This window comes from Corvus cornix, chromosome 13 (genome assembly GCF_000738735.6).
Source record: "Corvus cornix cornix isolate S_Up_H32 chromosome 13, ASM73873v5, whole genome shotgun sequence".
Lineage (NCBI taxonomy): Eukaryota > Metazoa > Chordata > Aves > Passeriformes > Corvidae > Corvus > Corvus cornix.
Genome location: NC_046343.1, coordinates 7084343 through 7097260, shown reverse-complemented (window position 1 = coordinate 7097260; position 12918 = coordinate 7084343). Strand labels below are relative to the sequence as shown.

At 54.6% G+C, this 12918-nt stretch overlaps 1 protein-coding gene across 1 annotated transcript; it reads left to right on the top strand.

Annotated features, from left to right (window-relative positions):
• The first annotated feature begins 641 nt into the window (after nucleotides 1-641).
• Nucleotides 642-12918, top strand: CDX1 (caudal type homeobox 1). The gene is made up of 3 exons (XM_010399760.3): nucleotides 642-1119; nucleotides 12285-12430; nucleotides 12625-12918. Exons 1-3 carry the CDS (start codon nucleotides 693-695, stop codon nucleotides 12829-12831), a joined length of 780 nt encoding a protein of 259 aa, XP_010398062.1. The 5' UTR covers nucleotides 642-692; the 3' UTR covers nucleotides 12832-12918.

The following is a 12918-nucleotide window of genomic DNA, read 5'->3' as shown; positions in this document are numbered from 1 at the left end:
GAGCTTTGCTGTCAGGGTTGGAGGGGTGGGTTTGCCCTGGCATGAAGGAAACGCAGACCCAAAGCCTCCACCAGCCTCTCTCTTCCAAAGAGGCAGATGCTGCTGCTGGGCACAGGAGAACCCCATTCAGACCAAGAGTTTGGTGTCCCCCAACGTGGGGACAGGGCAGGTGACAGGCCAACTTGTCCCCTGTGTGCAGCTGGGTTTTAATACAGAGGTTCATCCCAAGGCACACTGCTCCTGGGGTGTGGATGGTGGTGAGGTCCCTTGGGGTATCCTCATGGGACACCCGTGACACCCTCATGTCCCCAAAGACAGCTGCTACAGAGGGACCACGTCCGGTGGCATGGGCACAGTTGTGGGGTAGTGACAGAGGGTCTGGGGGGTCCTGGGTGCTCCCTGGGGTCACCCACTACCTCATCCTCCTTGCAGCCAGAGTGGGAAGTTTGAGCTCGTCCCCCTCACCCGCTGGGGTTTCTGCACTTTGAAATGCAAACCTGCCTTTCAATGCAAATGCTGCGAGAGGTTGGGCCCAATAAAAGCCTGTGGGCAGGGAGGTGCCTGGCCCCAGGACAGGCTCCCCAAGGCGCCCAGGTGAGTGGTGGCGAAGGAGGGGCGGCCGCCTCCCCGCCAAACCCAAGCGGCCGCAGTCGCGGCTCGGCGGCGCAGCATGAGCGGGACGGCCCGGGAAGATGTATGTAGGATATCTTGTGGATAAGGACACCAACATGTATCCCAGCCCGGTCCGGCACCCCAGCCTCAACCTCAACCCCCAGAACTACGTGCCGGGGCCACCGCAGTACTCGGACTTCGCCAGCTACCACCATGTGCCGGGGATTAACAACGACCTGCACCACGGGCAGCCGGCAGCTGCCTGGGGCTCTCCCTACACCCCTGCCAAGGAGGACTGGCATTCCTATGGGGCCGCTGCGACGCCTTCCACCGCCAGCCCGGGGCAGTTTGGATTCAGCCCCCCAGATTTTAACCCCATTCAGCCTCCGGGCTCTGGACTCCTGCCTCCACCCATCAGCAGCTCGGTCCCCCAGCTCTCCCCTAATGCCCAGAGACGCACCCCATACGAGTGGATGAGGCGCAGCATTCCCAGCACCAGCAACAACGGTAAGGAAACCCCCAGTCCTGCACCCCTGCGCCATCCCCAGAGCAGAGGATCCCTGAGCTTGGATTTCTGCAGGGCCGGATCCTGCTCTGTGGCTCTCCCTGCACAGGGACTGCCAGGAGGACAGCAAGTTTGGCCTGCCCTTGGCATGACACCCAGTCCCCAAAGAGCAGGGGACCCCGCCAGCGAGGTGGCAGCAGCTGAGGACGGGCAGGGAGGGTGCTGTCCTTCCACACTCACAGCTGGGCTTACATGGCGGGGCAGTCCTTTTCCCCAGCCGGTGCCGGGTAGGATGGGCAGAACCAGAGACCCCCAGGACCCTGAGGGGGTGTTGGATGGGGGGTGTCAAAAGTGCCGAGGTGAGTGTGTGGGGCTGTGGCTGTACATGAGAGCGTGAGCTGGCTGTGGGAGAGCCCGTGCAGGGTGCCTAAAGCGGTGTGCGTGTGCAGGGAAGGAGCTGTGTGCAGCCATGCTGTGTGCGTGTGCATGTGCACAAGGTGCATTCAGGGAGGTGCTGCAGGCTCTGTGCGAGCGTGCGGGGCACCGCGGGCAGTGTGTGTGTGCAGGCAGTGTCACCCGCTGTGCCTGGGGGAGGTGACGTGCTCCGAGTGTGTGTGCAGGGCGCTGTGTGAGGACGGTGTCGCGCACGGTGTGTGTGCGAGGGGCACCGTGCGTGTGCAAAGAGTGTCTTGGGGACAGTGCCACGTGGAGGGTGGCTGTGGGTGCTGCAGGTGCACGGCTGGTGGGTGCTCGGCTCTGCAGGAAAGGGTGCCCTGGTTCCTGGGATTATCTCCGGCCTGGGCACCGAGTGGTCGTGCTGTCCCCAGGGTTCTGTCCCCGCTGAACTCCTGACCTGGGGGAAGCGTCTGGGTGACCCCAGCCCCCTACCCTCCCTGCTGCCCACTTCAAAGGCGATGGGCAGATCCCCCTTGGGGCCAGCCCAAATTGACAAGGACTTCTCTTTGTCATGGAGATGGTGGCCGGCTCCTCTGGCAGCGAGGTGAGGTGCGGGCCCTTTGTCCTGACCTACCCCCACCCTTTCATCTTCCCAGCCTGGACCCTTCCCAGCGGAACCCACGGGGCTTGCCTGAACCTGCTATCCCTCTCCCTCTCCTGTGCCATGAGCTCCTCAGAGCACTGCTGGGGCCAAACTCACTACAGGAGTCGCTGTGGGCATCTCTAGGGAGCGAGTTTGCTTTGAGTTACTGCTGCCCCATATCCTTGGAATCAGGGCCAGGGCTCCCTGTTTGTAGTGTCTCAGGTTTTTGGCTTGTTTTCAGCTCTGCCCTGCATTCCCAGTGGGCAGGGCCCACGTAAGGGTCTTCTTCAGATGTGCCTGGGGTCTTCCAGCATGGAAAATACCTACTCATATTCCCAGAATCTGTGTGGCAGGGATGGGGACCAGTGTCTGCAGTGGAGCAGGCAGAATATCCCAATAAATGGAAAAAAAACCAGCCCCAGTCTGGAAAGAGGAGGGAGAGGCAGGCTGGTATTTCCTGTCTCGTTTTAAGTGCTGAATGTAACTATTTAGGAAAAATCCTTCCCCCCAGATGTAGTGATGGAGACCCACAGGCGTGCCAGGGCTGAGGGCTTCCCTCTGCCCGGGGTGGAAAGGGAAATGTGAGGAAAAGGCCCCTGCAGCCCTGCCCTGCAGCTGGGACCCTGCCACTTCTGCAGGGTTTGTAGGTCTGAACATCTTGATTTCTTCTGAGGAGAGAGGTGGGAGGGAAAATGAGTGGGGAAGGAAAGCCATCAGCACACCTCTCCTCTGGATCAAGGCCATGGGTTTACACCCAGCAGTGGGGCCGAGATAAAACAGGGGCTTGAAAGTGCCTCTGATTGAGTTAGACGACAATTGAGTTGATTGAATTCTGGAAAAATATCATTAGTTGCTTAGTTTGTATCTCCTAGATCAAAGACATACAAAGGAACAAATAAATCAGCCTTGTTCCTCTCACACGGAGAGGAGCTGCCCCAGCCCCACCACAGCGATGTGGGGGTGAAAGGCCCTTCCTTGGGGTGGTTTCCTTGGGATGGATGACCAGTAAGCTCCTTTTCTAAGTCACCCACAGATTAAGGACCTGTCCTTGCACCTCTGCTGGGTCCAAGCCCAGTGCTTCTGGTGCCAAGCAACTGCAGGATTTTGCTGTGGTGGGACCATGAGCTGGGAGATGGTGGGATGCTGTTGGGGTTTTCCAGTGCTGCCCTTTAAATAAAAGTCTTCATTAAGCTTGAAAGAGAGTAGGGCAGAGATGGGTTTGACATAGATAAGGGTGAAGCTCTTAGATGAATCATTTTATTGAAATCAATAAACTGGGCTTTAATCTGTCTGGATTGATAAACTCCCCATCTCACCACTGTGGGAATAGGAAATGAATACACGGAGATTTTTCCTATAAATATCAACAGTTTCATTGTGAATGCTGTAAATCATAATACTTCAGAGGGTTGTAAATTAATGTTCCCTTTCTGTCTTGTCTAGTATAAACAGCTCCTGGCCATAGTTTGAAAGCTTTTGGGGAAGAGCTGCGTGGTAGTAAAATAAAATGTTGTGCAGGGAATATGAGTGTGTCAGGCACTTCTGCAAATGTGATCCAGAGCTTGAGAAAAATCAATGAGAAATCTCCCAGTGACTCACTGAAGAGTCAGGCTTTACAGGGGGATGATTTTATGTACCTGTTGCTACATTCATGCGTGCTTCACATGGCTGAGCTGAGATAACCCAGCAGCAGAAGGGATTGCAACTCCAGACACCAGGAATTGGGAGTTAAAGGGAACCGAGCTGGAAGATGTCCCCAGGCCTCATTTCTCTCTCCAATGTCACCTCCTTTTCTGCCCATAAAATCTTCACTAGCAGCATGTCAGAGCCTCATGCTTCCTCCTTATTCACAATTATTTGCAAACTTCCCTGTGAATTGCACCCAGGGTTTATAAAAAGCTCAGGAAGGTGGCTGGAAGAGGGGCTGGCTGAACTTTGAAATTCACTCTCTGCTCGTTAGTCATGCAAATCCTCAGATACTGCCTTGGGTCTGGCTTTTAGGTCACTAATTGAGCAGGGGCCACAGTGCTAAATAGTGCAAGTGAAAGTGCAATTGGAGCATCCCTTGTGGAGGCAAATGTGCTCACGGCTTCGTGTGGTACCACTGCCCGTGGTGCCCAGGCAGGTTTTGGGGTGATCGAGAGCAAGCAGTGATGCTCGGAGCATGTGGTGATTTGCTGGGTGTGCAGTTTTCCAGCTCAGTTTTACTATTTCTAGGTCAGTTTTCCAGCTCTGTTTATTTTCCTAGTGGGGCCCATGAACACTGGGGGAAAGAGTAAAACACCCAATAATGAGACAGAAACATTTCCCCTGGACTGCTGGGGTTCACTCTGTGCTTGGTATGTTTTGGGATGATGGTGCTGGCTGGAGGACAGTGCATTTCCCTGGTCAGTCCCTGCATGGGGAGCCTCTCTTTAGGACATGCTCATTCCCTGTGAGACCCTTTGCTCCACCGGGACACTTGCGAGGTGTGTGTCAGGCCCCATCAGTCTTTTCCCCTTGAATTATTAACCCACAACCTGCTCCTGGCCCCAGCTGGGGTTTGTTGACTGCTTAGCCTGCTGGCCAAGGTACAGGCCTCTCAAACTTTCCTAGAATTGACTTTCCTTGAACAAAAAAGGCTTCTCTGGAGCACTGGCAGTACCTACGTGATGGGCTTGGCTGGCTAATACCCTGGGATTAGCAGAGGGACACTTTAAACCTCTGGCCAATGACAGATGTTTCCTATAGGGGACCCTTCAAGGACGCCCACTCTGGTGCTGTTAGCTTTGTGATTGCTTGGATAAGAGGCTGGATCCTTCCCCCACACTGCCCCATGGCAAGGATGGGCCAAACCCTGTGGGGCTGCAAAGGGGGAGAGGAGTCCTGATGTCCAGATGGGACCCCCACTGCCTCACTGTTCTCCTCCCCCCACTGCAGATGAGCTTCATCCAGGTGGCAGGTTGGGATGAGCTGGATCAGGGCTGGAGTGAGGTGATGTTCTGAATGGGGTTGTGTCCACCCCACACGTGCCAGCAGCCCATGTGTCACCCTGGCGCTCCCTGTCCTCCCGCGCTGCTGTGGCCTTTGACCCAGCACAGGAGCCAGGCTGGCGGCACTCAGCTCATTGCTCATAAAACATGGGAACAACTGAAGGAATCTGCCAGTTGCCAAAATAAAGGATTGAGTCACTGCAGGGCTGGGAAAGACTTGCTCCAACAGCCAGCTTCAGGCTGCTGCCCCCAGGGCTGACTGGCCTCTGGTTGTGTTGTCCATGTCCAAGAACATGGGGCTGTCATGGGGAATCACCAGCTCACTACAAACACCAGGCATCTGCTCTTCATGCCCTTGGGGTTTGCACCTCCTGGGAAGGGTGTCCTCACCAGTGGGCGTGGGCGTGGGTGTGGGTGCAGCTCTGTCCCTGTCACACTGTGCCAGCTGTGCAAAACCCAGCCAGGGTGAGCCTGTGCTCCTGTGCACCGGTCTGCACTCTCCAAATCCAGCTCTTTGACCAGGTTTCTGCCCCTGCCTGGCAGCAGGGCTGCCCTGCTTGACTGTGTCGGCTCTGCCAGTCCCACAAGCCCCGGGCATGCCTTCTCCAGCCACACACTTGCACTTAGAGCAAAGCTTTTTTGGGAACACAGAGCTTGATCCTCAGTGAGCAGGGGACCAGAAAGCCATTGGGTCAAGCAGCGCAGTTTGGCAAGTGAAATGTTTCCAGTGCTCTCCATACCAAGCTGGACCAGGTTTTATTGCTACTGGGTGCACATGGGAGATTTGCAGTTTGCTCTGAAGCCTTTGGCACCAGGAAGAAATCCCCAGGTTGTGTGAGATGAACTGCCATGGAGAGAGCTACCCTCGGTGTAGGAGCATTGCTGGGCTCCCTGGAGGGGCCTGCAGTGCTCTGCAGCACAGATGAGTCCTGCCTCAACCCTGATGTCTGAAATGCCCATTTTTGCAACCCAGAGTAGAGATGGGGGAGTTTTGGCAGGGTCCATTCAGTGAGGATTCATCCAGCATTCCCTCCCTCCCTCCCTCCACAGCACTGAGACATTAAATATGTACAGAGAGGATGTGTGGTTCCTCTCACCCAGTTTTTGACACCCAGCTGTTGTCTAAATCCAGTGTATTCTGGCAGAGGAATGATGTCAGGCAGGGATCTCGGGAAGGATTGCCCTACAGAGGGGGTCGTTTCTCACTGGCAGTGATGAAATGAGCCACATGGCTCCGGTCCTTCGCCCCGCATCAGTCGTCCCATCCATCACTCCTCTGCTTCCTGCGGCAGAGGAAAAATAGCTGAGGATATTGAAGTATGCAAGGGAAGGGGAAAGCTTGTGAAAACCATGAGCTGCTGGTTCCCAGCACTCAGGGAGTGTGAGGGGCTCGGGTTTATTCCCCCCCTCCCAGGCCACAGAGGAGCGTGGGTGTTTGGAGTGGCTGCTGGACCTGGAGGGGAAAGGAGGGGAAAAAATGAGTGTGGGGAAGGGAGCATCAGAGGATCGCCCTTGCCACCACCAGTTCAGACTTTGGGGTTCCTATTTCCAGTCGGTTTAGGGATGGTGAAATGATCCAGGCTGTCTGTCCCGAGCCTCAGCATCACCTCTGTGCAGTGCGGCTCCCATCATCGCTGCTCGGCAGAGGGAGCATTGACCCCTCTGCACACAGACAGCTGGAGCACATCTGGCTGCCAGATGAGGGTGGCTCCAGCCAGCCTGGAGGCTCGTGAGCTTTAGGAGCCGACCCCAGCCCTTTCCTGGGCCTGGGGTGTCTGTCATGGGGTATTGCTCTGCTGGCTGTCCTCAATTTTGTGGGGGTGTGAAGGGCATTTCCCCCCATGAGCTGGAGAAGGACTGGGGATTAAACTGTCCAGGGAATCCCATGGCTCTCACCCTGGGACTCCACTCTGGTTTGCAACTGCCTGTGTGCCTGTTTCTCCAGCCATAACATTGCCTAAAGCTCTGCCAGGTGTGAGGGAAGTTTTCCTTGATCCTTTCCCAGGGGAGAAATGCCAAATCTTGATAGAACACTGATTCCTCTGGGATGGGAGGATTTTATCCTCTTTGCAAGCAGATGCTGCTCATTCAGAATGGAGCAGCTTTATCGTGGAGAGGAAGCACCCACATGGAGGGGACAGCCTTGCACCGTCTTGCTGCACTTTACCTCCAGTGTGGACCAGTTCTTTCCCAGGTGCTCCCTGGTGACAGGACTTTCACACCCGATGTTTTTCAGCATTGTAATATTTTAATGCCATCAGAGAGTGTGGGACCAGCTCCCCAGTACAGAGAGATGGGCAGACAAGGCTGTACAGACAGAGCCAGTGTGGGGCCAGAGCACCACCAGGCAGGTGGGACCAGGCAGGATGGCTCTGGGAGCACAAAGAGCCAGCACAGAGTGAGGCATGAGAGCTGCTGAGGCAGCCTGGCAGCAGTGCCTCCATCACCCCTGCCAGCACCTCCTCTACAAGGCAACATCCAACGTGTCCCCAGGCCTTGGGAACATCTGCTGTGGGGTGCAACAGCCGTCACCACCGTGGGCTCTCATCTCAGTGGCTCCAGCCAGCAGGTCAGGGCTGCCGTACCCCAGCTTCCCAGATCAGAGCCCTGATGGCTGCACAGCAGCTTCCCACAGAGTTTGGGGCTGTGGTAATTTTGAGCTGCTTTGACCTGTGAAATAGAGACTTTTAGAAAAGCGCTGCAGTTTATGCTCCTGGCTGCTGGCAGCTGTGCTGCTCCTGCTGTGGCTGGGAGAAAGGTGTCCCGTGGATGGGGATCCTCCATTGGGAGCTCGGTGGATCCCCTCGTAACATGCCAGCTTTTGCTCCTTTGCTATTTTCCACCTCCACCCAGGGTGCCACTGCCACCCCACAGTCTCTTTCCTCCCTGGTTTGAACCAGCCCCTTCCCAGCTGTTCTTAGAGCTGCTCAGCACCAGCCTCACAATGCCCATATTCTCAATCTGTTAGGGTTTTCGGGGCACATTTTTTTACTTAAAGCCATCCTTTGGGCAGGCCAGGACTGGAGATGGTGAAATACCCCCTTCCTGGCAGCCTCCACTGTGGCTGTGAGGGAGAGAGCCTAGGATGGTGGGCACAGGATCTAGTTTGATTTTCCCTTACCCTGCCAGGCTCCTGATCCAGCCCAGGGCAGGAGCTCTGGCATCCCTGTCTCGGGGCAGGGTTGCTGAGGAGAGTGAATCCAGGCTGGGGTCAGGACTCCATCCCCCCTGTGTGTGTGCGTGCACACTCGGGAGCGCGTCCCTTGGGGTTTGCACAGCACATTAAAGCTATTCCCTTATCTAATCGTGGCTCAGGTGAGTGCTATTAGGGTTATACATTAACAGTAGTAACGATACCCTCTCCCCACGCAGTCATTGGCCCTGCCTTGATCCCAAAGCCGAAACCATTCCCACTGGCCCCACGGATGGCTCCATTTGCCTGTCCAAGCAGTTCCTGTGCCTAGTCTTTCAGGGACAAGCAGGAGGGGCTGTAAATGCATAGCAGGGTTGGAAGGAGCTAACGACTGTGCTAAGAGACACCACTGGCACCCCCTCTGCATCCCATCCACACTCCCTCCTGGGGCAGCATCCCCAGCTCCAGGTTATCCCAGCCATGGGACAGCCTGTTCCAGCATTGCCAGGCCTGGCTGGAAATGCCTGGTTCCATCCCTCTGTTTGGCCATAGGCACGAGGGCTCCCTGTAAGTAACCGGATTGGCTCGTCCGAAATTTCCTCTTTCTTTTCACAGAGCCATAAAAAGTCTCCAGGAGAGAGTTAAGTGTAACCCAGCATTCATATTCAAGGTAGTTGAATTATTCATTGTCAATAGTATTTCTTGCAAATCCTTTTCTTTTCCTTGTGAATCACCCACAGTACATCCCTGAATTCAGCAAACATCTGAAACCAGCAATTAGTGGAGGTGAATAACTTTCCATCTCTGGCTTGGTCGTCAGCCCTCTGTTTGGAGTCTTTTCTACCTGATACTGAGCAGCAAGTGATGATATTGATACTGCTATTGAGCCTGGTGCCCAGCTCACCCAGCGATGGCTCTGCCAGCCCTGAGGCAAAGCACAGCCTCCATCCAGGATGAAGGATGAAGAGGGAATAACAAAGAACAGGGTGTGATGGATCTATTTACAGCTGCAGCAGGAAATAATAATTCCTACTGAAATTCATGGCATATGTGGTATTCACAAACCGCCTTATTTCTTTAGTCTTTATTTTTTTTACTGTATCTGTCAACTCCTTCACTTTCCAGGTGTTCCTTTTTTCCAAACAGTACTATTCAAATAACAACATTGCAAGTAAAACCATTTTAAAGTTATTATCTCTTTAGAGAGGTTTTTGCTTTCAGATTAAAAAAAAAAAAAACAAAACAGAAAAAAAGATAAATCTATGAGGAAAAAAAAAACCTGCAGGAGCCCCTGAGCCTGGAGCAGCCAGAGGGAGCCCAGTTTCTCACAGAGCTGTTAAACCTCACATAAATCTCCACCAGAGCATCTGGTTTATTCTGTAACTTCTTGGGAATTGCTGTGTTTGCAGATTCAGCACAGGTCCCTCCTGGGCTGGGGTGCAGAAGTTCTTTTCATGCTGGTGAACCCTTCCCCTGCAGGGTGGTGAGAGGCAGCAGTGACCCTGGGATGGACGGGGGCCCTGTAGGAGAGCGAGGGCAGGGTGCAGATCCTGCGTGGGCTGGGTGCCCCTGGCATCGCTGCAGCCCAGCAGAGTCTCCTGGGGGCAGTTTTGTTTGGAGCTGTCATAGCTGACGTGTGACAAGTAGGAGACAAGTGCCTGGCAAAGCTGCCACAGACCCCTTGCACATGGAATCTCTGCGTTTCAGCCCTGTCCCAACAGATATTCCACACACACCTTGCTCAATCAAATTAACCTTTTTTTACCCTTTCTTAACCCACAGGGTCACCCTGTGTGGTCAGAGGCAGGTTTGACCTGGTGGTGGTGAGGAAGGATTAGGTGTTCACTTCCAACAAGCCCTGGGATGAGCTGGGCTCCCCACTCTCTGAAACAGTCACTGAATTCATCCCATCCCTCAATTACAAGTTAGTGGCTGAAGTCCAGCCCTGGTGCTGGAACTCTGGTTCTATTCCTGGTTGTGTTGCAGCCTTGCTGGGCTCCTTCCCTATTCCATGGATCACTTGGGAGCCTCAGTGCTTCTTGGGGACTGTGCTGGGACCCTCAGCCATCACCCTGCTCATGCTGTGCTGAGCCTGTGCCACCACCACCAACAGCAATGGCAGGAGGACACAGACAGTAGCATAGTGATGGAAATTGGGTGCTAACTTCAATTGAGTGACTGCTGCTTGTGTGCCTGGGAGTGCCAGCATCCAGTCCCTGCAGGGTGAGGTGCCTTCTTTGCCCATCCCAGGTCCTGCTTGCTCCCACTCGTGCTTCCACACTTGGTTTGCTCAGTGATGCCATGAGCTGGATCTTTGTGGCTCCTGCTTATTCAGTAGAAAACCAGCTGCTTTCTTCCATCCCATGTGGTGCTGCAAGCCCCTCTCCCACCTGCAGTGGATGTGGGTTGTCCTGTCTTCAACTCTTTCACATTTAAGTTTCAGCATAAGGAGTGGCTTAGGAAGGTCTCCATCTCCTTGCAATGTGAGAGCAGGAGAGAGACACTGTCAAAAATAAAACTGAGCTGGTCCACAAACAGATTTGCAGCCTGAAGGTTGGGGTTTTGCTCTGTAGATGTTCTCTGACGTCTTATTAGGGTGTCTAGAGCCCAGTTTTCGTCTGGACCACATAAACTCCTGCTTCCACCAGGACGGTGTCAGAATTTAATTGTATTGCTGAGTTTGTCCAGTGTCCAAGTGATTTGGCCCAAATGGGTGGATGTGCAAAGGACTCATTAGGGAGAATGGATGAACAGGATGGCAGGCACACAAAGATCCCCTTTCCTGGCAGAACCAGGCTGCAAGCGAGGTTATGTAAGTTGCTGAATCACCAGAAATCCCTTTCTGCGCATCTGCAGCAGTGGTGTGCAGTATCTTGTCCATGCTGATACACCCAGGGCAGCCCCAGGAAAATCCATGGAGCTGCTCTGAGCTTGCTCCCACTCCTTCCCACAGCAGCACTGCTCTCAGCATCAGAAATTCAGGAGAATATGGGCAAACACGTCTGCCAGGCAAACAAATGGCCAGGTATCATCCCTCTCGACTCCCTGGAACAGGATTTTGTAATTTTGGGTGGAGAAGCAAATATTCACAGCTGTGTTTATTCCCTGCCTATGGGCTCTTCTGCAGAGAAAAACACCAGGAACTTGTGAGCAAACTGCCGGGCATGGGCGTCCCCCCTCGGAGTGCCACCTGCCCCCCACGGCCCAGGCAGAGTTCCACAGCTCACCCTGTGTCCCTGTGGAATAACAAAGGACCTTTGACTGTATTTTGCTGCTAGAAAGCAGCAGGTGCTGTTTGCAGACCCATGGGATGTGCATCTGTGGGTGCTGATGGCCCCAAGCTCTGTCCATATCTGGGGGGACCAAGGAGAGATTCAGGCTGGCTTTGGCCAAGCACCCCTGGCCCATTGAGCCAGTCCCCAGGAGTGCTTAGGCATCCTATGGGCTTTCTCCAGTGCATCTTTAAAGACTGCACCAAAAGCACTGCCCTCTGTCTTAGCTCAGTACAGGGAGAAGGAGAATAGCCCTCTTGGAGGCAGAGAAATGTGGTCATTCCAAGGTTTTCTGCCCTTCCCCTGTTCTGATCCATGCACATTCAAGTGATGGCACCTTGGTTTTGGGCTTCCTAGCAAAGAGCTGGGCTCTCCTTAGCCCAGCCAGGCAGCCTCTCCTCTGCCCGCTGCAGGACCTGCAGCTCTGCTCCTCTCAGGGACCGTGTGTCATGACACAGGGGATGTATGGTCCATTTTCCCGGGGCATATCTGAATCCATCCTACTCTTTCTACCAAGCAATTCCACCAAAGCCCAGGTACTTCCCAACAAGAAGAAACATCCTGATGCTAAACAGGAAGGATATTAAAGCCAGTAGGAGCCTCCTGACTGTCTTTCCCACTGGTCCCCAGGGCATTGCATGCTTCTCCTGAGGTGGTTGTGTGTCTCCTCTGTGCCCTTGGGGATGCTCCCTCCCTTCCACTGCTCCCCTTCTTCCCCCCTTGGCTCACCCCTATCTGGTCTCTCTGCCAGGCAAGACCAGGACAAAAGACAAGTACCGGGTGGTGTACACGGACCACCAGCGCCTGGAGCTGGAGAAGGAGTTTCACTACAGCCGCTACATCACCATCCGCCGCAAGGCCGAGCTGGCCGCGGCCCTCGGGCTGACCGAACGGCAGGTCAGTGCTGCAGAGTCCTGGGAAAACCACATCCCGGGTGGAGATGGGGATGGGGAAGAGCCCAAGCCCCACCTTGCTCCACAGACATCCTTTCCAAACTTTGGGATGCCCTCCCTGCCCCATGGGGACTGAGGGTTGTCATCCTTGCCTGAGTCCATCCTCATCTTTGCATTGCCGTCTTTTCCTTTCTGCAGGTGAAAATCTGGTTTCAGAATCGGAGGGCGAAGGAGAGGAAGGTGAACAAGAAGAAGCTGCAGCAGCAGAGCCAGCCCACCAGCACCACCACGCCCACCCCACCAGCTGTCAGCACACTGGGACCCATCGGAGGCCTCTGCAGCAGCAATGCCCCCAACCTCGTCTCCTCATCTCCACTGACGATCAAGGAAGAATTCATGCCTTAACCCTCTTCACCAGCTACAGACCCCAAGAGAAAAGCACTATGCAGCAGAGCCCCGCCAGCCCATGTGCTCTGAAGGGTGACAGCCCCT